Source organism: Habropoda laboriosa, unplaced genomic scaffold, assembly GCF_001263275.1.
Source record: "Habropoda laboriosa isolate 0110345459 unplaced genomic scaffold, ASM126327v1 scaffold486, whole genome shotgun sequence".
NCBI classification, from domain to species: Eukaryota; Metazoa; Arthropoda; class Insecta; order Hymenoptera; family Apidae; genus Habropoda; species Habropoda laboriosa.
Window position 1 is genome coordinate 784,898 of NW_017100724.1, and position 24,589 is coordinate 809,486.

Here is a 24,589-nt window from a genome sequence, read left to right on the forward strand (position 1 = left end):
TTATATCAAGATGCAAACTTATAGAAATGAAAATAATTAAAGAAAAATCCTAGTAAAAAATTGTATAAGTATTTAAAGCCAAAATAAATATGAAAACAACAAAGTAAAAGTATAAATTCCAGTTTAGAAAATGTATGATAAGAAAACGGAATACCCTTAAAATATAAAGATGTTACTGCGTTTTCGAGCCAAATGGGACAAGCACGAAACATTGCATTTAACATTATCCTTAATACATTTAATATTAAGAATTAATCATATTTTGTGCGATAAACTACTTAATAAAAGCACCAAGCACAATGTTACTTGCCTAATGGCGACGTAATATCACGAGAAAACACTGGTCTCAGCTGATCAGTAGAATGTAATACCGGTAGTATGCATTAGGTTATGTACAACACTACGAATTACTGTTAACACATGAATGTGTATACTTTAGACTATAGCTTAACTAACCGGTGTTTTGTACTTATTTAGTAATAACATATAAAGTCACATTTTTTATTATTATCCTATGTAAATATTTTTCAAAATTATTTATTATGTCAGCAAGCAACTCAAAAGGAATTATAACAATAAAGGACGACAAACATCAAGGTTTGATATTACATTAATGATATTACCAATTAAACATTTTTTTAATGAACAAATTTTAGAAGTACATTTATTATTTAACTTAATATATCTGTATGTAGTTGCCTGTAATGTTTAAATTTTATATTTTTAAATTTATTTAGTATTCTTCTGTTAATTTTATTCTTTTTGTAGACATTGAAGAAGATGAAATTACTGCAATTGACTATGAATTGAAACAGATTGAAAGTGAAATACAAAAGCTTGAAGATCGTAAAAAGATCTTAACTCAACGAAAAGAAAAATTACAAGATGATGCACTTTTGAGAAAGAGTTTAGCTGTATCAAAAAAGGATTGGAATAAAGAAGATTTTAGTTGGTCCAAAGATCTGAAAAAAGCTTTAAAGGATGTTTTTAAAATTCAAAAATTAAGAGAATTACAACTGCCAACTATAAATGCAATTATGTGTAATGAAGATGTTATTTTAGTAATGCCTACAGGTGGTGGTAAAAGTTTATGTTATCAATTACCTGCTGTTATTAGCAAAGGTATTACAATAGTAGTATCACCACTAGTGGCATTAATGGAAGATCAATTACATGGGTTACATAAAAATAATGTGAAAGCTATGATGCTAAGTGCAAAATGTAATAAAGAAAATGTAAAAACCATAATGAATGCACTTGTAGATAAGAAATCTGATCTTAAATTAATTTATGTTACACCAGAATATATGGCAAAATCTAATCGTTTTATGAACAAATTACAAAAAGCTTTTGAAATGAAACGTTTAGATCGTTTTGCAATAGATGAAGTTCATTGTTGTAGTCAATGGGGACATGATTTTAGACCTGATTATAAATTTTTAGGAATTTTAAAATCCATGTTTCAAGGTGTACCAGTTTTAGGTTTAACAGCCACTGCTCCAGCTAAAATTATTGTGGATGTCCAAAAGATGTTAGACATTCAAGGTTGTTTAGTTTTGAGAGCTACTTTTAATAGACCAAACCTATTTTATGAGGTTCGGCGTAAACCAGCGGATAAGGATATATGCGTAGCTATGATAGAAAATTTGTTAAAAAATAGATTTAAGGATAAATCTGGAATAATTTATACCACTACCATCAAAGATGCAGAACAGTTGACAACTGATTTGAGAGCATTGGACTTAAAAGTTGGATGTTATCATGCAATGTTAGAGTCAGATTACAGATCAGAAGTATATTCTAAATGGATGTCAGGAAAATATCAAATTGTAGTTGCTACCATTGCTTTTGGATTAGGTATTGACAAACCAGATGTGAGATTTGTTATTCATCACTGTATTTCAAAATCAATGGAAAACTTTTACCAAGAAAGTGGACGTGCTGGTAGAGATGAAAACAAATCAGTATGCATAGTATTATATAGACTGCCAGACATATTCAAATTAAGCACAATGGTGTTTCAAGATAAAGTTGGTTTGCAGAATTTGTACAAAATGTTAGCATATTGTTTAGATCAAACATCATGTAGACGTAGTTTAATTGCAACACACTTTGAAGAAACTTGGACTACAAGTGATTGTTTAAAAATGTGCGATCATTGCCGAAAACCTAAAACGTGTAAACAAGTGAACATAGCCCAATATTGTAGACAATTATTAGAAATTATGACTAAAGCAGTACAAAATGAAACAAGATTGACAGCTTTGAAACTTATAGATGCTTGGTATGGTAAAGGTACACCAACATTACGGGTAGCTTCTGTACCAACACCAAAATTTACAAGAGAGTCAGGGGAAGCTATAGTAGGATATTTACTCATTAATGGTTATTTAAAAGAAGATTTTCATTTCTCTGCATATAGCACAATATCATACTTGAAACGTGGACCCAAAGCAGTATTAGCACTTGATGATAAACATGAAATACTCTTTAATTATGAATTACATTAATATATATAACTACATTATAGCCTGTGATATAATCTCTTTATTATTGAAGAAAATCATAATACTAGGTAAACAATTAGGTAAAAGGTTTTAAACCTTTAAATATTCTTAATCATTAACAGTATATTTTACAAAGTTTCTGAAACGAATCTCTTTGATGAATTTGAATATAACAGCAACTCCATTTAGCCTTATGATTTACTATGAATGGTTTCATTATAAATTATATTTGTAAAATTATTGTAAAATTTTGCTATTATGAGCAAAAAAGCTGTATAATTTATATAATTCTTTTTTAACTAATATGACAAATGTTTTTTGACTCTCATGGAAAAAAATATCTTCAAACTTGTATAAATTTTTAATGCATTTTATATTGTTTATAATTAATCTCAAAACGGTAATAGCTCATGAAAAAGTATTTTTTGCACGAAACTATTACAAAACACGAATTTTTTCATAAAATCGAGAAAAAATGATTCAAACTTAACACGCATTGAAAAATCAATAAAAACGGTATATACAACACTGGGCAACGGTATGTCGGCGGTTCGGATAGTAAACCAACCACCAGGTTCACGATCAGATGAAAATATTGATCCTGGATAAGGGGCATCTGTGTTCTGTCTGTTGGCAAACACGTTTTACTATCTTACTAAGCAGTGCATTGAAACGACATTAGATTTGTAATTGATTCATCGTCAAAACTTCAACAACACACACCATGTAATAGTGATCCAATTACGAGTGATCGTAACAAGTATTCTGTGTTTGTCAAAATATTCCAGTTTTTCATTCAAAGTTCGATCGCATCTACAACGAATGGTGACGTGCCGATGATACATCTTTCATTCATGAATCCATTCAAGTGAAAGTTAACTTTACAAACTTTTTCCATGAATTCTAAACACGATGGGTTCCTGACGATCTCTAATCATTGACAAAAATTTGATAACGTATTATCTTCGTAATATAGAGGGTAATTAAAAGCAGGTACAGACAGGGAAATACCGGTGAATAAGATGCATGCTTCTCCATATGTGTGCACGTCTTATCAGTTCTGTTACAGAACTTCTATATACATATCAAAGCTAATTGGTGTGATAACATGCATGCATGCTTAAGCAGGCAAATGTTAGCGGGAAACGTTACAGGAAGAGAAATCAGTTTATTCTAGCGTTTCGATGCAGGTCTATTCGCGCGCTTCTGCGCGACAAAGTTCGACCTCTGCAGTTCTGATGTTCTGTAGAAACATCGGGAGATTTCTTAAGGATCATCGAAGGAAAATAGTGAAACTGGAACTTTTAACTCTCGCACATATATGGTGTTCTCCGGTGTAAATGTAAAACTAGAGTCATAGAGATTCATTACTCCGTAGCTGCACATGTTTTATAATTGCTTTAACGATCGTCATTCGGATCTCGTTATAACCCCGCGATGATTTAAAATTGCATAACAAACCTTCATTGCACAAACTACGAAAATCTCAAACGACAATTTTATAAAATTAACTAGATGACTTGGATGCGCCGATCTGCCTCAGACGAAGATGCCTCTGCCAAATATCCTCAAAAAGGCAAGCAGTTACATTTTAGGCGATTGCAATCAAGACAGTCGTCGTACTATGTATCAGGATGGCGAGGCATTATTTTGCAAGAATAACGTTTGTGTTCATCCGCCGACCTTAATGAGGCAGAACTCTGATGTGGTACATCATCCTGGATACATGGCCATAACCTGTAGGTTTGATAAAAGCTCGAATGTACCAACATTACATCTTAGTTGGATTCCAAATAGTACGCTTCGTAAACATCCAACAACATTAGAAAATTTAAACGCGAGAAAACTTGATTGCACTACTCATCGTGACGTCGATATAAGTTATGATTTGAAATGTGAATACGAAAATGCTGGTAAAAAAGTTGATGTTTGCTTAGAAGTTAAAGAACCTATCAATTGTGGAGACTGTGAGCGTGTTTGTTCCGGTGGTTTTCCACGGAGTGCACGTTTTGAAAATGACACGGATACGAAAAATGATAATGGGGAAAGCTTATGCGACGATCAGACTGTGCTTACATCAGAAACTAAAGAAACTCCAAATGTCATTACCAATCGACAAGTGAACTATTATCAGTCTGACAGTTCATCGGTTACCATACACGAAGAAAGCGATCACAGTATCAGTTTGAATCGGTTACGCTCCGAATCCTTGGGCTCGAAATATGATGAAAGTCAACAGTGCAAAGATCAAAAAATTTCCGAAGCACAGGAAAGTGATGGAAAAAGTATCGATGAGGAACTTAAATATCCGTATTGTGATGATACCAGCCTTAAAAGTCGTAGTATGTCGTTAACCTCTACATGCAGTTTATCTGTCGGCGCATCTTCAGAGGGTACTTAATTACTTGCTTTTATGATCTCATATTAGTTTATAACAATTATTAATATGCAAAATTTACGTCTTCATAGCTGAAGAAATTCCATCATGGATGAGGTCACCTGAACTTCTAGCCTTACAGCATAACCTCACATTTCCTGAAAGTGCAACAGCTTCACCAGTAACACTACGTAGAGCACACAGATGTAGAAGATTTTCTGTGGATCTCAGTGAAATGAGATCTTTACGATTGTTTTTTGCTGATCCAGCCTGTACTTCTGGTCAATTAGTAGTTGCAAGTAGAGAAAGTCAATATAAGATCTTACATTTTCATCATGGTGGATTAGATCGATTGGCAGCAACTTTAAATCAATGGCACCAATTGCTTTATTCACGACTAGATACAGATGCTGAAGAAACACTTCCTTATAGGTAATATTATTAATATGAAAATTTATATTTGTTAAACACTTATCATTCTTTCTTTGATTTAGGCATTTCATGGTATGTCGACCAGAGGTAAGCCGTGATGAATTACACCCAGAAGAAGGGCAAGTACCAATGATTACATCATTAGCTTGGAAAGATTTATTAAATGAAAGAGGTCAGTTAGAAGATGACCTTGCTCTTCGTAAAGGAGTATTTTTTGGTGGATTAGAACCTGCATTAAGAAAAATTGTGTGGCCCTTTCTTCTTCATTGTTATTCATATCAAAGCACTTATGAAGATAGAGAACAAATTAGTGCTATTCGTAGACAGGAATATGAAGAAATACAAAAACGTAGACTGAGTATGAATCCTGAACAAGCAGAACATTTTTGGCGAAACGTGGTGTGTATTGTAGAGAAGGATGTTGTTCGTACTGATAGAGGAAATCCTTATTATGCAGGAGAGGATAATCCAAATATTGAAATAATGAAGTATGTTTACATAAGACTCATTACTAATTTTACTCATCAGTTTTTTTTTATAAATAATGTTATTATATTTTACTTTCTTTCAGAAATATTCTATTAAATTATGCGGTTTATAATTCTCGATTAGGATATACACAAGGCATGTCTGATTTATTGGCTCCTTTATTAGCTGAACTTAATTCTGAAATTGAAGCATTCTGGTGTTTTGCTGGTTTAATGCAAAGGTCTGTAGCAGTATGTACACCTACTGATGTAGATATGGACAGAAACTTGTGTTATTTAAGGGAATTAGTTAGAATAATGGTACCAGACTTTTATGCACATCTTCAAAAACATACAGATGCCTTGGAACTTCTATTTTGTCATAGATGGATACTTCTGTAAGTATAAACTTTATAGATATTTAACAAAATGTTATCGTTGTAAAATTATTTTTAATATTATGTACTTTATAGGTGTTTAAAGCGTGAATTTCCAACTGAAGTGGCATTAGTAATGTGGGAAGCTTGTTGGGTAAATTATTTAACAGATCATTTTCATTTGTTTCTTTGCCTTGCTATAATGTGTGTTTATGCAGACGATGTAGTAGCGCAAGATCTTCGAACAGATGAAATGCTATTACATTTTAGTTCTTTAGCTATGTATATGGATGGAAATCTCATATTGAGAAAGGCAAGAGGCCTACTTTATCATTTTCGTCAGCTTGTTCGTTTACCATGCACGTTAGCTGGACTTTGTCGTCACTGTGGTCCAGGAATGTGGGATAGTACTCATGACCCTGTTATAGAATGTGTGGGTCATGATGATGCTTCCTGTCCATATTTGAACCATTACGTATAACGATCTAATTTAATGAAAGTGAAAAAAGCAACCTATTGTTAGAGCTTTCAAATTATTCTTACGTTAATTGATCAAATTAAATGCTCTTTCATGTAAAATAAATAAGTTCTAAAAGCCACAGTTTATTAAATGTTGTAAGTCATAACAGATGTTAATGAAAGTAATGTTTGACTCGCATACTGTTTATACGAACAAATTCTTAATCAATAATTAATATCATTAACAAACAAATATACATTTATATTATCACGAATTTTACTTTCGGGATTTTATAATTTATGAACGCTGATATAAGAATATCTGACAAATTGAAGTTAATAATAAATAAGGACCTGAAAGACATATCCTAAAATTCAACATTCAATGAAGTTCACTATCATTTAAAGTAATTTCAAAAGGTTTTAACAATAATGAACCTACAACTCTTATAAAGCAAAAATATTCTATATTAAATAATTAGACAGAACTCCATCGATTATGACGAGTTCTGACTGAAAACCTGTAGTACAATTAAAGACTGATGACCAAAGAAGAATGGAGTAGTACAAGCATTCTAGCTTTAAAATCTCCAGGCAGAAAAAAGCTTTTTCACTGCATAAACATCATATTATTTATTTAACATAACTGAAAATGTGCCATTTTTCAGCTTGGTACAGATGTCATGAGTTGTGATCTGAAATTAAAATCTAATCTAATGTCAGCAAAAAGAATCAAATGTAACTTGATATAAGTAACACATAAATATTTATTACAAGTCTGTTCAAATTTCTTAGTCAATTAATGATACATTTGTGAACTTTGGGGTATTCACTTATGTAGTATTTTTAGTATTTTTTTCTACAAAGCAAGTTTCAATTTATTGTACACAAGGTATGATTTTTTATTAGAAAGTACCTTCCTTGTTTTTTACACATTAAATTTTGTAGTAAATTTCTGACATTAATTATATAACTTATGTAAATGTCTTTTGCTCAACATTTTTTTTCTTACTTTAATAGCCCAAAGTGTCTTTATGCTAGTCTGTTTGCTCAGAAAAATATAAAATGAAAGAAATAGTTCTTTCTATATTTCAAATCCTTTTATCTGTTTTTGTAAGATAGAAGCTACATTGTAATGAATGTATGCAGAGACGGTTATTCGTATGATATCTTACAACTTGAGAAAATGAACTTCAATGATTATTAATAATTATTAGTAACTGATAAAGTTGTAAAGATTTCATGCAAATAATACAATGCTTTTACTGTGCCACCTTGTGTTGTTAGGCTATTACAGAGAAATCTATTCGTGTTAAAATTTGTTCTGCTAAGTCTAACTAAATATAACATACAAATATGACTAAATAGAAATATGTATGTAAATATAAAAATAAATTGAAATAAGCTTATGTAATCATTTCTTTATTTTTCTCGTTTACTCTTAGAAAATATATGTATACATATTTTACGTATTATAAACTACACTTGTACAGGTACATGGTATGAGAGGTATACTGTAAATACTTTGTTGGCAGTTTTATACCACATATAAAAATATGTTCTGCGATATACAAATCAGATTTATACAATTAACAGTACTTAGTTCAGTTGCCTAATTTTTCCTGTGCATATACAAAATAAAGCATGCTAAAAAATTGTTAAACTGAGTCATTTTTTAATAAGAAATACTGAATAGGCCATCTATATTTTTAAATATTCAATCATTAATTACATGAGCATGTAGCTTTAAATATACCTTCATACCATTAAATAGTGGACAGAACATTATTAGTTAGCCACTAAATATCACTTATTTGAAAGACATTTCATGTACAGTAAAAACTGTAGCAACAATGACATATTCTCTACTGAATAAAAATATACAAAAGATAAAGGATATATCGTACAAAAGTTTAAAACTTAAATTAAGCTATTCATTTGGCTTATACAAGAGTAATCCTGACTTGTGCCAGTGTATTGTCTGTTCACTGTGACACATGTCACAATGTATTATTATCTTTATTAGTATTATTACCATTATTACTATTATATTCTCTTAATTGATGAAAAGGATGATTTTGTGATAATGGTGCCAAAAATATTAAAAATAAGATGAAGGTATCTTATTCACAATGACAATTATTCAGCTATGTTATCTTCTACAATATCTTCTATCATCTACTAATTTTTTAAGAGATCTTTTACTCATTAGTAATTTGTTACTAATGTCACTATTAATAATTTCACGTATATCAATTATGATTTTAATATTTAAGTTAAAATCAGTAATATCACAATTTTCATTGTATATGTTACTGTAAACAATCCAATTTCAGATCTAATGATATTATATTAGATATGCACTAGATTATAAACACAGAATAATTAATTATGCACCATTATGCAATCCTTTCTCTTTTTCACGTTTTTGATTTCATGTTCTATAATTTATTTATTATAAACGTATATCTGCAGAATTCAAATGAATTTGCATAAAATTGACTGATACTAAAATCATGCAAGCAATGGCCCAAACTATAACAAAAATGAGCCAACAATTACTAGAAAATGGACTTGCAAATTGATTGACAACACCAAGACCTATAACTTCGTTTGTTTTCTGTCTAGCATAATACACTAGAAACGTTGGAATCAAATACTGAATTCCTGCTCCAGCATATGATCCCGTAATTTCCACTAATTTCGATAAATCTTTGGTACTCATAGCAATCATATATGGAGGCAGTACCGCCAATACTGGTAAGCAAAGTTTACGAAGACACAAATAAGACGTGTCTTCACGGAAGAACAACAATTGTAGATTATTTCTAAGCGTGATAGCTATTATAGGAAAACTCGTACTCAAAGTAAATACTGGAAAAAGTGCCAAAAAGTATTCCATGAGAATAATAAATATATTGCTACTTTTGGAACAATCTCCAGATCCGCGTGGGCTAAAATCTAGAGTGTAAAGGTCATCTAAATGTTGAAATGCAAATGCTCCTGTTAGTGCCAATAAGAGGTAAAAAGATGCTATTAAGATATAATCCAATGCCAAGGATCGAGTCAAAGTAGACTTATTTGCAATTGGAGCAACCAATGCAGGTAAAGAATGATGACACATAAAAGAATAAATACAAGCTCCAAATAAAGTGGGAATACCTGAAATACATATTTGTGACGGTTTTATTTAATTAAATGCTAGAAAAACATAATACATATGTATTTTATTATTAATATAATACATATGTATTTTGTTTTTTAGTTATGTAGATAAATTTACCTATAATATTTGCTGCAGGTGGTTTTCCTTGTGCACCATGAATGAATAGATTTTTTAAAGCATACACAATCATAATAGTAAATGCAAGCCATCGCATTGCTGAAGTTAGAAGTTGAAGGTATTTAGTCTTTTGTATATTAAAAAATACAAAAGGTCCCAGTAAGAACACAAATGTTGTCTGAAAATAATACTTATCATTATTGCGTGAAAAATAATAATTATTGAAAGAGATATTAATATTTCTATGTTTAAACATACAAGAAATAGTCTGTATGCATCTAATCGATTTAGAGCAAATTTTTCCCAGCAAGTTTCAGTATCTGGTATTGTATCATTACATGTGTAATTGGCTGGTTGATAAGTACAGGCAACATCAGCTAATGTTTTTGCAACAGCTGCTCCATAAATGCTTAGATCTCCATAAAGATATATAGCAAAACATAAATAAAATAGAGTTGCACCAAACTTATTAAAAAAAAGTGATGCCATTTGTCCCATTTCTATTTTATCACGTATTACATAATATCGATATGTCACGTCTGTAAGATCAGGACTACTTGAAAACGGTGTAACAAGAGGGGTATCTTCAGAATCTGAATTTGAAGGACCAGGTTCACCAAATGTTTGAAGTACCTAAAATTAAAAAGTAATATAAAGTGAAACTTATGTTGAGTAAGAATAATTTCAAATAACCAACTGGAAAAAATAAATACCCCTACTCTAAAACAACAACACTATTGTTAAAAAGAATAAGAATAAAGAGCAATGTAGAAAAAATCTAAAAACCTCAGATTCTGATTCGTTGAAAGTTGAATCTTGAGATAAACATACACGTTTTCGATGCTGAATATACCGCCAAGCCATTATAGCATTGGCAGATGCCATTACCTCAATCACAAATGTTACTGTAATAAAACTGCAAACATGAGATAATATGTAATTAAACTCTGAAACTGATTTCTTAAAATGTATATTTCAATAATATACCTTATGAATGCTAAAATTAAAATAACGCTTAATCCAAGAGCCCATCCTGCTCGACTAAAAACGGCAGGTAATGTTAAAGCTCCAGTGCCAACAATTAAATTAAAAACGTATATAAGACCAACCTGAAAGATATATTAATGTATTAATCTTTATATGTGTAAATAAAATAATCATAAAGTAATAATAAATAATTTGGCTGATAGCCGAGTAAGGTTTTGTTTACGGTCGAAGGTTATGTGATACCATATGTCAAAATTACAAAAGGCACAAGATTATATACTTACCCATGTCGAATACTGGTCACTTGAATTTTGCCTGACCATCTCGATTCAAGTTACAAATTAAAATGAATTAGTCTGCTGGAGCCGATTTGTATTACTGTCATATATGTCATTGACCTAGCTATCGCTTTGTACTTTTCCAGTGATGATTCGAGAGCAACTGTGCAGAGATCATACAAAACTCCAGCACAAAGGTTCCTTGCTATTCCCTCCCCCAATCTAGGATACCTATCTTATCTATTTAGTCATTTAACCACACTTGTTGTAAATTTTAATCGTTTGCTTTTTTGAAGGCATTATAAAGTTAAATTTTTACTACGTAAAAAATGTATTGATCACAATTTAAATTTAAATTCGTGTTAAATGTATTCTTCCGCTTAGTAGTATGCGCTGTGGTCGATTTCGTATGTAGAACGTATTGTGCTGCCATCTAATTACAATTTAAACGTGACTACAAATAGAAATATTATTGTTCAACACTGTATCGTAACTGTATATGATTTTTCATTATTACATGTATTATATTTTTATATTTTTGTATGATTATGAAATTTTTATCTAAATGCAAAGTTTAATTTCTTTCTCCAGTTAATAAAGCTCGGTTGTTGCTCCTCAATTAATACAGCACTTTTATTGAAAATTGATATATAAACATTCAAAGCATTCAATATATGTTATTTTTTAAAATAACAGATAATCTAAACACTAAAAAATTAAGTTGCAAATAAAATCACCTCTCTTCTATGAGTTGAAATTGAGTTCAATATTTAATAAATTGGCATTATTAAATACATCAATATATTATACTAATTAATGTCTAACTATAAAATTTTAAATAGAATTCTGACTCTTAAATTACAGCATTCTTATAAAAAGGAGTAACATATACCATTTCATTGAAAATAATTTTTATTCGATTGAAAATATAAACCTAATTCTTAGAGTAATATAAATTTTTACCACAAATCTTACGTTACAGTAATGAATAACGCCAAACGGTACAAAAGCTACGTTGTGTATAAAACTACGTGAATTCATGCTAAATGAAACGAGAAGTGATGATGCTTATTTTTTTTCTTTTTTTTTTCTTTAGCACATATTAACTACGATGTACTGGATTGGAGATCAAGGACACAATATCCAGTAAAGGGTATTGGAAAACTGCAATCTTAAAAAACACAAAAGTCAAAGCAATAATGTTTTTAAGAGTTTTATTTTATAATCCCATAAGTCTAAAGTAGTCTTTAAGATGTGTACGTGAGTGGTCTTGCACAATACAATGGGAATAAATTATAATACTTTGGCTACGCTTGCGGGGTCGAAACCGTGTCTTTTTCATTCGTTTGAGCGAGCGTTTGTGGGATATTTTTCTGGGTCAGCGGTCTCCCCCATTATTTAAAAAAAAGAAAGGAAAAGCCATCTTTTCCCTCAACGATTGGTAACAGTAAAAAAAGAAATGATTAATAAGTCGAAGGCCTATCTCCGCTGGGAATGATGATTCTCGAAAGACTGACACAAATGTCTTTAAATATCGCGGAGCAAAGTAGCGGAATGCATTCAATCGGAGGATACAAAATTAAAGAATCCTTCGTGCATTAAGGAGGATACGCATTAAGCAACGGATCCATCCTGCATCGAATGATACACCGAAATAATTTATGCAATATTTACTTCAGTTCAAACCTCGCGAATATTAAAAATTGGCAAATATATAGCATATTCGAAAAAAAAGAACAAATTATTATTTCGATTATAGATATATATCGCGATGACAATAAGAAAGATGTTTTTCGTGAGGGTGGTTAGCTAGATGCTACCATAGGCAATGTTATTTGAATATATAATACAAAGGATTCGATAGGATAGGAGGGTATTTAGGAATTCGGGGGGTACGTTTAAGATACAATAGTGTCTAATTAAATGATGAAAAATGAATGGAGCAAAGATGTTTAGGATTGCCTCTGCGTTAATTATGTCCTACGTACATCCGAATCGAAAGAAGCTACCTTCGCCTCGGAGGAACCAAAGAACAATTATTATTGCGGAAGTTGATGTTACGTCCGCCTGCGAAACGGGGCAGAGGCTGCTCTCGGGATTCAGGGAATGATAGTATGCAAGAGGAATATCAAAGATGTGCTTAGAAGCACTTCCTGTGGACAATGGATGGTCCAGATTCGTCGTATTCTTGCTTAGAAATCCACATTTGCTGGAAGGTAGACAAAGATGCGAGAATTGATCCACCGATCCATACAGAGTATTTCCTCTCAGGTGGTGCGATGATCTTGATCTTCATGGTTGATGGTGCGAGGGCAGTGATTTCTTTCTGCATTCTGTCTGCGATTCCAGGATACATGGTGGTACCACCAGAAAGGACAGTGTTGGCGTACAAGTCCTTACGGATATCGACATCACACTTCATGATGGAATTGTATGTTGTCTCATGGATACCGCAGGCTTCCATACCCAAGAAGGATGGCTGGAAGAGAGCCTCAGGACAACGGAATCTCTCGTTACCAATGGTAATTACTTGACCGTCGGGAAGTTCATAGCTCTTCTCCAAGCTGGAGGATGATGCAGCAGTTGCCATTTCTTGTTCGAAGTCAAGGGCGACGTAGCAGAGCTTCTCCTTGATGTCACGAACAATTTCACGTTCGGCCGTGGTGGTGAAGGAATATCCTCTTTCCGTGAGGATCTTCATGAGGTAGTCGGTCAAATCACGGCCAGCCAAGTCCAAACGGAGAATAGCATGAGGCAAAGCGTATCCTTCATAGATTGGTACAGTGTGCGAAACACCGTCACCGGAGTCCAATACGATACCGGTAGTACGACCAGAAGCGTACAAAGAAAGTACAGCCTGAATGGCGACGTACATGGCGGGGGTGTTGAACGTTTCGAACATGATCTGTGTCATCTTTTCGCGGTTAGCTTTCGGGTTGAGGGGTGCCTCGGTAAGAAGAACTGGGTGTTCTTCGGGGGCCACTCGAAGTTCATTGTAGAACGTGTGATGCCAGATTTTCTCCATATCATCCCAGTTGGTGACAATACCGTGCTCAATTGGGTATTTCAAGGTAAGAATACCTCTCTTTGATTGGGCCTCGTCTCCGACATAGGAATCCTTCTGTCCCATACCGACCATGACACCCTGGTGGCGTGGTCTACCGACGATAGATGGGAAGACGGCGCGAGGAGCGTCGTCTCCGGCAAAACCGGCCTTGCACATACCGGAGCCATTGTCAACAACGAGTGCAGCAACTTCTTCGTCACACATGTTTGATTTATTGGTTTATCTGTAAAAATAACAATGATGTTAGTTATTTGACTATGATTTTTAACGTTATGCAATACTTAATATTAGCTTTTTTACTTCTTAATTATGAGGTATAAAGTCATAATTTATACAACTTTTTATGTAACATATCAAAGATAAAATTTATAATTTTTAATTCTGTATAAAGCTAAATTACAATTTTATTTTTTAAGAAAAATACTTATATTCTGCGTATAAAATATTAAATACAATAAGAAGTTTAATATTTAAATCATCTATTGTACTCATGTATCTATACATTAAAACATGTTCTCCTAGGATTAATATAATATAATTTCCGGCTAAAAGGTAAGAACTCCAAAACTAAATTACTACTCCATTTTGTTTTAAATATTCAACTAAATAAAAAAAATATACTATTAAATTATTTACAATAATCTCAACATATAACTGCTGCAACAAATTGAAAAATACTATATGCTGTAAAGCAATATTTTAAATATTTCCAAGATGGCGTCTGGGAACACGTAGCATTATACTATTGCAGTAGCAAATATTAAATATTTACAACGAATCATTCGGCGATCGTTAAAACAAATAAACTGTTACATATTTGTCCATACGAAAAGAAATATCTTTCAAAAATGATTTCGAAGGTTTCTAGGTATCCCTGTAATACGTCGTTAACAAAAACCGCACCCTGCCCCGCCCTTCCCCGGCATCAAACGGTCAATATCCGACATGTTTTCAAGGAACAAATTCTCTACGAACTTAGAAACGAGTAGAAACAAACACAGAATCAGCAAGCTTGAACTTGGCAAAAATCCAAATTCGTACTCTGATGAATTATTATCTTGCAAATAATATTTTGTGGGTACTTGGTACTACAGAAACCGGTACTTTCTCGCGAAAAGAACTCGTTCTCGTTCACAGATAAAACATCCATTGTAACCGACGCAAATTATCATATCAAATGTTACAACAAACGAACACTATCTTTTGCAATTGAAAAAATGCAACACAAAACACACTAAATATGGCACAAGCGTATCTCAAGCCTAACACCACCCACTTCTCGATTTGGAAATCCACGTTTGGATGTACAAGCGATTCGCCAATCAACTATCGCCCACGCACTATCTCTCTAATTGGTTGCACTGCGATTTAAAATTCGTTCGGAACCGGCTTGTAGAATGTCGCGAATATTATCCTATCACTGAACTTAAGATAGTGACTTACGTTTTTCGTTTCGTATAAAAAAAGTTATGTACAAGTTAGGGAGCTCGGATCTTTGGATGTGACACTGCCGCACAACCGACCGATCTAGCACCAAACACAGAGTGTAGCTGACAGCCGCCTTGCAGTGTATTATATGAACAGAGTCGTTGTTCGGAGCCCCCACTACCAAGCGATCGGCCAATAAGGGCAGGACATCCTCAGCCAATCCTGGCTTTCTTTACCATATATGGAAGTGCTCTACCACGGAGGGGTTTACCCCCTCTATCCCTCCTATGCCCTTCCCCGTCGATTCGAAGTGTGTCTCGCCACCCTTCGTGAATGCATCCGCCAAATTGACCGAATCGCACATCTCCAATCTTACCAATGCTTTTCCTCCCCGCTACGTAAGTTCTCTTTCCATCATATTCAATGTCAGTCGACTTTTTCTTCATCCAAATAGTAAATAATTGTTTCCAATATGCAAGCTTAGTTTTTCCTTTACCTTTTTCGCGAGCAGATGATTTTCCTTTATGGATTTTGTCAGTGCGATTTCGGTGCTTTTACTTGAGTACTGTTCGGCATAGCATTTTTGTGCACACTAACTTTTTAAACAGTTTACGTAAATTTTACGTACAAGAATTTCTACATATTTTAACATCAGTAATTATATATTGTTTCATACAAAGGATTACTTGAAAACATTAAGTATTTAACTAATTTATAATAAGACTAAATATTTGACTAGCTTCGTCAGATTTTGCAAAACGCAGTTTATATAAATCATTTTTAAACCGTTTTTATTTGATTAATTAAATATGCAGAAATGAAATGCAAATTTAAATACCATCTCTATTGTGCAGAATTTTTTACGTGATTTTTAAGATAAAAATATTATAGTTCTTTTGAAGCAGTTATAATTGCAAGTAGGCGATTCTAGTGCGTTATACAGGAAATACATACGTCGTAGCAATTTCTACGCTTGTTAGCGTTCTAATTTCTCAACCGGTGACAGATTTACGCTGGTATTTCGTGGTACGAGCAAGCATAATCGTAGGTTAGTGCTGTAACATCGCAACTACAGAGTACTGCTATTAATAAACGACCGCGTCGCGACCACCTGCCTTGCAGTGCGTATACGTCAGGAACCACTTGACTACGACAACCTGTCGGATCGTTCCGGTATCTTAGTCCCTTTTCGAGAGAATACTCTTGCAGAAATAAATTTTTCAAATGAATGGGTACTACATCGACAAAAGTCAGAAACAGAGAGAGCAACGCCCTACCATCATGGCTGCTCGTGAACCGGCGTTTGTCCTCGATCTTTTTGCCATTAAAATTATGACAGATCATGGTGGAACGCGATAAATTAATATCAGATTTGAAAGTAATACGTTAAACCGTGCATGTACTCACCTTTTGAAACAGAAGGTAACCAACGAAGTAGTTGATTGTTGATCGGCAAAGAGACACCGCAAGAATACTATCGGCACGACGAAGCGAGACTCAAGAGCCGCGTGTTGCAAGCACTGTGAGCGGGATCGTGGCCGGTACCGTATCATGTGGACTCGCCCAGAGGTGTGGTCGGCATACATGCTGTAAATGCTCTAAATTACCTGACATATTACCTATTTTTTCGCTATGTTTTTCAAACATATGCGTAACATATGATTCATCGAACGATGAAAATTCAAGAAATGAAAAGTTCGACAATCATTTGTTTATTTTAAATTCATATTTTCCAATATCGTCATGCAGGTACACCCCTATTTCAGAATGGATTCGTCCAGCCGGCTTCCCCCACTACTTGGATTCACAGCTCTTGCCATATATGGGCATAAAACGAAAGCGGCTCGCTGATTGGTCCGTTGGCCGGCTGCCGGCTAGATTCTCCAAATGCCGCTTCAAACTGTACGATACGGGGAGCATAATGCCTTCTGGAAGCGTACACTAGCGTAAGGGCTTTCCTGACTAACCGTCAGAGCTGTTTGTAGTAGTATGCGTATCAATGTATGCGAAGATTACCACGCTTTGTGTGTGCGTGCTTGCGAACCAGTACCGGCAGTAGGTATGAGTCAGAAAAAGTTTTTGTTATATACTTTGGAATGGTCAACATTTTCTTTTACTTAATGGAAATCGAAACACTTGTCATTAAGATGTAATAATTCTGTTTATTTGGAATTTTTGATGGTCATTCTTTATTTAAAGTAATATAAAATTAAATTGCATTGAAAATATATTGTTAAACATTATTGTATTTGTTTCTTTGTATTATGTATAAATAAAAAGAATTAGTATTTTGTTTACGATATAATGCGGTACAGCCTTTATTATATAGTTCTTTATAATTTAAGAAAATTGTTAAATAAAAATTTTCTATTAGTGGTTGATAATAAAATTACTATATAATAAAAGCAGTACATTTATTTTACATTTCGTGTAATATGTACTACTCGAATGGTTCTAAGGATTCTGTTGGCCCTTCCTCCAGGTATATTCCCCAACCAGGTAGAATGATATATAATTTGGAGAAAGTAAACTCACGAGCAAATAAACGATTGGTAAATTTTATTTTTTACCGTAAAATCTGATTACAATATACAATGTATAGTCGGACAGAAATTTGTTGTACAGTCAATCCATCGAATATATTTTTCCTCGTAAAAAGTCATTCATGATGTATTCTTATGAAATGGAGTTCTACGTCACTTTCAACGCTAACGAATACCAGTGAATCATATCAATAATCTGCATTCCTACTTCAATGCTATCTACTCTAGTACTCTTAAAATTGTGGCTGAAGAAAAGTAATTCGCAAGAGCAGAATTAGAAAGTCAGTGGGTCAGATCCGACTATTTATGCATATTCATCCTCTAGGTTCCGTTTTAGAGTAGGACAGATGATGTCTACCTAGAAACCCATGTGTTTTCGAAAAAAATCATAGAATAGGCTTATACTAGATAATCAAACGAAGTTAACGTTTGTCCTCCCACTTATTGCATGTGGTACATGTCATCTCGGCCGCCTTTTTCATGAAACAGAAGCTAAAAATAGACTCAAGGGCGCGGATAAGGGTGCACTGGACTACTACCACGTCACCCAGGCCCTACGCTCCGACCCTATCCTCTGTGTACGTGTTCGTCCAACGGAAGGCATCGTGGTGTGTGTGAGTGCAGTGTCTGCTTCAAAATCGATACGCGTGCTCGTGCAGTCTGCAATTGTAGATCATGCTTGTAGGCGGAAACCACGTGGTGACGAAAACGTCAAAGTACGGCCGGTTGAATGGCATGTTGCTTTTTCGTAAAACATTTTGCGTCGATACGTTTATCAATCAAAATCGTGATGTCGTTTTCATGATTAAAATACGTTATTGTTAATTGAAAAAAGATGGTACAAAGAAATGTGTTTATAGCAATGTTAATAAAAAATTTAAAACAAAATAATTTTTTGCCCAATATAATATACCCACAATCTTTTGAAACTTTCTGAAAATTGATCGATTTATATATTTATAATAATTGTGCACCGAATGTTTTATGCAAGTTACGTATATAATATGTGATATTAATTGTTCATCATCGTTTAAGAAATTAAATATTAATATTGCCAATGGTGCAATCGAAAAAACAGGACAGTTTTATAAATAAACCTGTCACGCTGCTTTGACGAAATAGTACTTCAATGACATAATCAATGAATCATTTGCACCTAATAAGAAGTCGTATCAGGCTCTGCACTCGTTTCTCTATGAGGACCTGCCAAATTCTATTCTTGATTTCATTTTTACATATGTGCTTATTGAATACAATGATATTTATATCATCGTTTATATCCTACCAAAAACAAATACTACACTTGATATGTGTGAGAAATTTAAATGCATATAAATGTATCGCATGAGCGGATAAGCTGTTACGTCCAAGCCTAACCTCAAAACGCTGAAGTTGATGTCCTGCTGTCACATGGATACAGCATTTTCATTACACGAACGCCAGTTTCTCGTACATTTATTGCTTTCTTAATTTTTTAATTTTTGTTAAACAAAATATAGGTTATTTCGTTGAAATGTATTATTGGCGAGAAAAAATCCAACTGTATCTACTAATTGCTTGCATTGATCAATATATTTAATCGCGACATGTGAAATTCAAAAAATAGTAAATATTTTTTAGACAATTGATCACATCGAGAAGAAAGTCCAGCCGAAATAGGCACTCCAGTGGAGATAATCCGAAGTAAGTCTGTTACGTAAAATATTCACTTCTGGCACATTGTGACATCAAGTGAAAAATAGAATATAACAATTGAAGTATATTTTCAACTTATAAGAAAGCAACTACAACGATTTCTGCCATTATCCCGTAATATCACCACGTGCTAACCTAACCTTCGTTATCCGAACCGGTGCCACACGACGTGTCTCTATTTACTTTCGATCATCGAGAGCTTCATTATCGCGGCAAGTCTACAATAGGAAGAATTAAATCCAAGTAAGGTGGAGGCGCATTGTGGGCGGCCTGAAAACCCAATGGTTCGCAAAGCCTCGACCTTGCTTACCAAATAAGGTCCCGTTCAAGGTCTTCGAGGCCTTGCGTAAGGCTCCGGCTGTGCCATCGGCATAACGATTAACCGATTATGTCTACGCTTTAGTCATCGGTTATTTTCAGTGAAAGTGTCGATACAGTTTTCCATAGAAAGGCATCGAGTTTATTTCCCTGTGTATTACCTTATCTCCACGGGATCACCGATTTCTTTCGTGTCCTATGGGAAGTCTGGATTGGGCGTGTCTGCCCTACGCGGACACGTGCCGTAGGTAACGTCTGGCTCCAGTCGCGCAGTGCCACCGAAATCAATACGGAATGCGACGGTAAGTTCAACGCACCCACCCAGAAGAGTGCTTAAGGTTCTTTCTCATCGGACTAGCCGCGTGCATTCGGTCCAGACAGTGAAGCTATCGGGAATCACCGTAACGAGGTCAAAAACCTTGTACGGCATACCTTTTATGGATTGAAAATTCGCAAGGAACTCGAAGTACGAACTCTGAGTTGGAGAAACACTTTGAAAGTTGGTGTCAACGAAGAAGAAGAAGAACAAGAACAAGAAGAAGAGGAAGTAGGAAAAATAAGAATTTTGTAGTACATTCTTATGGTTGTAAGGTAGAATAGAAATTATACAGCGAAGGCTTGTATAATTTGTAATATAAATAATACTTCTTTTTATTTTCTATCGTAGCCTTTTATTAGGATTTTCAGCTATAGTAATATGGTAGATAATAATTTTCCACGGTTAATGATTATTAAGGATTTACTGCTTTAGAAAGGAGATTCTTTCTACGAAATTGCTCGCAAGATAATCGAATATTACAAAGTTTGTACAAGTTACCTAAATTTGGATAATTTCCGAGGGACGACGATACACGCAAGAGATTGTTCAAGTAGTACTCTAATTCCCTTTGAATCGCATATAACACATACTTCACAGATGCTTCTTTACTTTCTCTTCGTAGGTACAAAAGAGATCCCTCTTAGGTACTTCTGTTCTCCTCAAGGTACAGCCAAGTGGCTGTTCATGCGTAGTACTTGAATTGTCCTTAAGTGGAAGGTAAAAGATTCTCGGTGAACAGTTTCATCTGGTATCGTGGTTCTCCGATTCCTTTTCAAGTAAAACATAAAGCTACGCTAAGACGTTTAAAATCTAATCATCTTAATCTTCTATGGCTACACGTAAAAGTATTTCCAAAGGAAGCATAACCTTATTTGGTCAATAACAATTTAAAACGATTAATTTTCATTCCTTCAGATAATACGTTCGCGGTGACGATAATTTACAATTATTTTCCAGTGAGAGGTAGCTGTGTTCACGGTTAATTTCTAGCCGCAGTAACAGTTCTCGCTGACGATTACCAAGCATGCGAGGAATCCGGCCGGAGACACGCGATAATACGCGATTACTATATTTAGTGTTGACTTATGGTTCGTCAGATTGAGAAACAGTGACGTCGTTTTGAGCAGCTGATGATAAAGAATACGATAATAGTTGGTGTGCAGAATCTGTAGGACTTGTTATTGAGGCGCGGGCCGCGACTATGTAGTACTTCAACCAGGAATTCGTCGATGATTCAAGGCACTGACTTGCTCTTGGAAAGGTTCCAGCTGTTAGTCAGAATACGCTGTTATTCATTCATTACTTATTCACATAAGGCATGCATCATTTTAGACATTAAAAACTTACGACACGTGTCAGAAATCGTGCTGACTGCACGCGTAAATTTATCTTTCGCGGAGACCGTAATTCGAACTTACTTTCCTTTCTTCTTTCGAGACAAACATGGTGGAATAGCATATTTTTTTAGTCAGAAAAAGGTGAGAGATTGGACGTGACGTCAATGCGAACGCAAATTGAGCGAATCAGGTGATACATTCGATGGCGAAAATTTTCCCTTGGAAAATAGGAAGTGGAACGAACGAATTTTGTGAATTTGCTGTAATCTTCTTCTACGAAAATTGCGATGTCTTTTAACTCGAAGTGGAAAGGGGGAAAAAGACGATAGGAAAACAGATAGAGAACCTGCGTTAAAACTTTCTCGTCTGGCGATACTCTTAGAGATATCGATAAGATAATCATAAAGTGCCATGCAAGGCGCTTAAATTTTTCTAACTTCATTATTATTCATAACATTTGCACCTTTCAATCTGTCGTGTTTTGCGCATTAAGTTTTTCAATCATAAATTAACGACAAAGAAACAACATACTCTGAATATACATACATACATATATATGAGCAATTTTAATTACGTGCGTTATTAAATTTTTAACTCTTACCAAAGTAATAGCGTATCAATTTAAGGAATTTCGATGTAGTTAAACTTGGGAAACTGTGATCTTATTCCACTTGGTGTATTTTTATTTCACTTTTGAAAATTTGAATTTTTCAATGCAACAGATCGAGGGACTGAAGGAAAACGGGTTTTGTCAATGCCGGTAGGAAGTATTTTTCTCACACGGTGAGTCGTCGGAATCGAAGGTAAAAATGACGACTATTCCACTCTAGGTAGCACACAAGATCCGCGGTCTTCGGCTCTGACGAAGTGACGTTGGAGATTCTTGGGATTTGACCTTGCACACGCGACTGACCCAGAACAGGTAGACAACCGGTAAAACGAATGTGTTCATACATGTTCCCGGCTACTACTTGCGTTCTTGACTCCGTTTTCTTCTACGTATCTCTGTATATGTCGACGGGAAGTCAAGGATTTGGAACACGGCCGTGGATCGTTAGGATTACCAAAAACGATCATTTCGTCCTTCCGCTTATTCAAATTGCCGCGCAAAGACTCCGCGAGGCTAACACGATCTCCGAGAGCATTACGAAAAAGAAGATTACTCACTTCGAGATACACACTTTCGAAAAATAAAATTCATCCTTTACTTTAGAATTAATGGTGAATCAACGAGGGAAGAAAATTCGAGGAAGAAAAAGCAATACGGAATACCGAAGATGGACGATTTATCCGAGTGATATCAGAAATTGTTCCGGGAACAAGTTTACGCTGATGTCACCGGGAAGTGATTAGCAATGAAAGGTCAATAAATCGAGTTATTACGAAATAACGAGCATAGAACACAAAAGCGTAGTACATCAATCATTCGCGAAAGTTAATATTTCTTGCACTGGTGATTTTAAATGGACATACATGTACGTAAGAATGCCTCCATGCGTTTCCCTGTGTGTGGATTGAACAGATAAGATTATATCATACTGTAAATAACCCACTACAAAGGAAATTTTTCCTCGTGGTAACTATCACACGGAACGTAACGTGATTAACTATCTTATACCTTACAACTGTTAGTTTTACTACAGTGCTGTATTACTATAGTGTAATATTGAACCAATAATCATTTAAAATTCACGAGAATCGTATTAAGCTCGGTTTTAAAGTAGGTACAATTCTAAATTTTCTTCTTTCACGAATATTTCAAATTGATCAATTTATATCAGAAGTTTCGGAAGTTATTTTGAAAATTTATAAAAATGTTAAAAATTCTTATAATTCGAATATATAATTTGCCCGTAGCCGTCGCCCTTTTCTTGCACCAAGTTCCTTTCCTTCGCGCCACGTTAAAATTCCAGCTTTTCCTCGTCGCCATCGGTGTCGAGTGTTGCGGTGAAACGATGGTTGACTCCTGCTCTCGATTTGCTTCTTTTCGAGAAACATATACTCTCGGCAACCACGTGAGAAATAACCAGCACGAAGACTTCACAACTCCTAAGATCTACGCGCGTAGATCCTCCGCGCAAGGCCGTCGTCGACAGGATTTTTGCCTCTTTTTTTTTTCTTCGTTTCCTCTTTCACCGGTCTCCCCTACTTTCTATCGTTCTCCTCTTCAAAAATCCATCGATCACACGGTACAAAGGAATTTATTCCGTATCGTTCGATTTTTCGAAACTGCAACATCTCGATCGTCATTGCTACTTTCTTATGAAACTCGCCGCCGTCGTCGCGCGCAAAAACAGATCATCGTCCGCTTTCTGTTCTCACAGGCCGCATTGTATCGCGGTCCCGGAGATTCGAGGAAAAATGCGATCTTACGAAGAAAGCTTCTAATGGAAAGAAGAAGAAACTATCCAGCGTAAGTTCACGTCCGCCATAGTTTTCACGTTTCCCTTCGTGTTGCATTTACGCACGAGAGAATATACGCTCGCGTGTTCACGTTAGGCCAAGTGCACCGTTCTCGTTGCATACGAAAGTGGAACAGCTATATAGCTAGGACGATGTATGTTGTCTACATGGTAAGACGACGACCGGTGTCCTTGTTCAGAGAAGCAAGGTCTTGCCTTATCTGTGCAACTTTGGAGCTTGTTAGCCGTCTATGTAGCTCGACCGGTCCCCTCCGTTCTTTATTCACCATTCACGGAAATATTAAACGTCTTA

The 24,589-nt window shown here is 34.6% G+C and overlaps 4 protein-coding genes across 6 annotated transcripts in view; 2 read left to right on the forward strand and 2 right to left on the reverse strand.

Annotated features, from left to right (window-relative positions):
• Positions 1 to 11,212, reverse strand: part of LOC108577051 (hydroxyacylglutathione hydrolase, mitochondrial) — a 12,837-nt gene extending 1,625 nt beyond the window's left edge. The window contains exons 1-6 of one of the 2 annotated variants that reach the window (XM_017940145.1): positions 11,174 to 11,212; positions 10,890 to 11,011; positions 10,689 to 10,818; positions 10,161 to 10,535; positions 9,903 to 10,080; positions 9,545 to 9,781 (exon numbers count right to left, since the gene is read on the reverse strand). In XM_017940145.1, the coding sequence (XP_017795634.1) occupies positions 9,545 to 9,781; positions 9,903 to 10,080; positions 10,161 to 10,535; positions 10,689 to 10,818; positions 10,890 to 11,011; positions 11,174 to 11,212 (1,081 nt within the window). Of the gene's footprint in view, positions 1 to 154; positions 263 to 9,544; positions 9,782 to 9,902; positions 10,081 to 10,160; positions 10,536 to 10,688; positions 10,819 to 10,889; positions 11,012 to 11,173 lie in introns of those variants that run through there. The other variant, XM_017940146.1, reaches the window with a different exon arrangement.
• On the forward strand, positions 543 to 2,510 carry LOC108577053 (ATP-dependent DNA helicase Q1-like). Its single transcript, XM_017940147.1, has 2 exons — positions 543 to 597; positions 769 to 2,510. The coding sequence occupies exons 1-2, from the start codon at positions 543 to 545 to the stop codon at positions 2,508 to 2,510; spliced, it is 1,797 nt and encodes a 598-aa protein (XP_017795636.1).
• Positions 3,838 to 6,752, forward strand: LOC108577050 (TBC1 domain family member 16). Its single transcript, XM_017940144.1, has 5 exons — positions 3,838 to 4,900; positions 4,977 to 5,316; positions 5,379 to 5,804; positions 5,888 to 6,181; positions 6,257 to 6,752. The coding sequence occupies exons 1-5, from the start codon at positions 4,057 to 4,059 to the stop codon at positions 6,639 to 6,641; spliced, it is 2,289 nt and encodes a 762-aa protein (XP_017795633.1). The 5' UTR covers positions 3,838 to 4,056; the 3' UTR covers positions 6,642 to 6,752.
• Positions 11,213 to 13,134: 1,922 nt separating the features above from the next.
• LOC108577080 (actin-5C) lies at positions 13,135 to 17,165 on the reverse strand. Of its 2 annotated transcripts, none has more exons than XM_017940178.1 (2): positions 17,070 to 17,165; positions 13,135 to 14,457 (listed from the first exon to the last, which is right to left on the reverse strand). In XM_017940178.1, exon 2 carries the CDS (start codon positions 14,436 to 14,438, stop codon positions 13,308 to 13,310), a length of 1,131 nt encoding a protein of 376 aa, XP_017795667.1. In that variant the 5' UTR covers positions 14,439 to 14,457; positions 17,070 to 17,165; the 3' UTR covers positions 13,135 to 13,307. The 2 variants fall into 2 exon arrangements, with proteins under 2 accessions (XP_017795667.1, XP_017795668.1); XM_017940179.1 differs by lacking the exon at positions 17,070 to 17,165 and adding an exon at positions 15,678 to 15,767.
• Positions 17,166 to 24,589: the final 7,424 nt, after the last annotated feature.

Bases quoted from the DNA above. Each gene is read 5' to 3' on its own strand.
- LOC108577050 (XM_017940144.1), top strand. From the start codon at position 4,057: ATGCCTCTGCCAAATATCCTCAAAAAGGCAAGCAGTTACATTTTAGGC. The intron at 5,805-5,887 runs GTATGTTTACAT...ACTTTCTTTCAG, and splicing joins CCAAATATTGAAATAATGAA to AAATATTCTATTAAATTATG. The intron at 6,182-6,256 runs GTAAGTATAAAC...TGTACTTTATAG, and splicing joins TGTCATAGATGGATACTTCT to GTGTTTAAAGCGTGAATTTC.
- LOC108577053 (XM_017940147.1), top strand. From the start codon at position 543: ATGTCAGCAAGCAACTCAAAAGGAATTATAACAATAAAGGACGACAAA. The intron at 598-768 runs GTTTGATATTAC...TTCTTTTTGTAG, and splicing joins AAAGGACGACAAACATCAAG to ACATTGAAGAAGATGAAATT.
- LOC108577080 (XM_017940178.1), bottom strand. From the start codon at position 14,438: ATGTGTGACGAAGAAGTTGCTGCACTCGTTGTTGACAATGGCTCCGGT.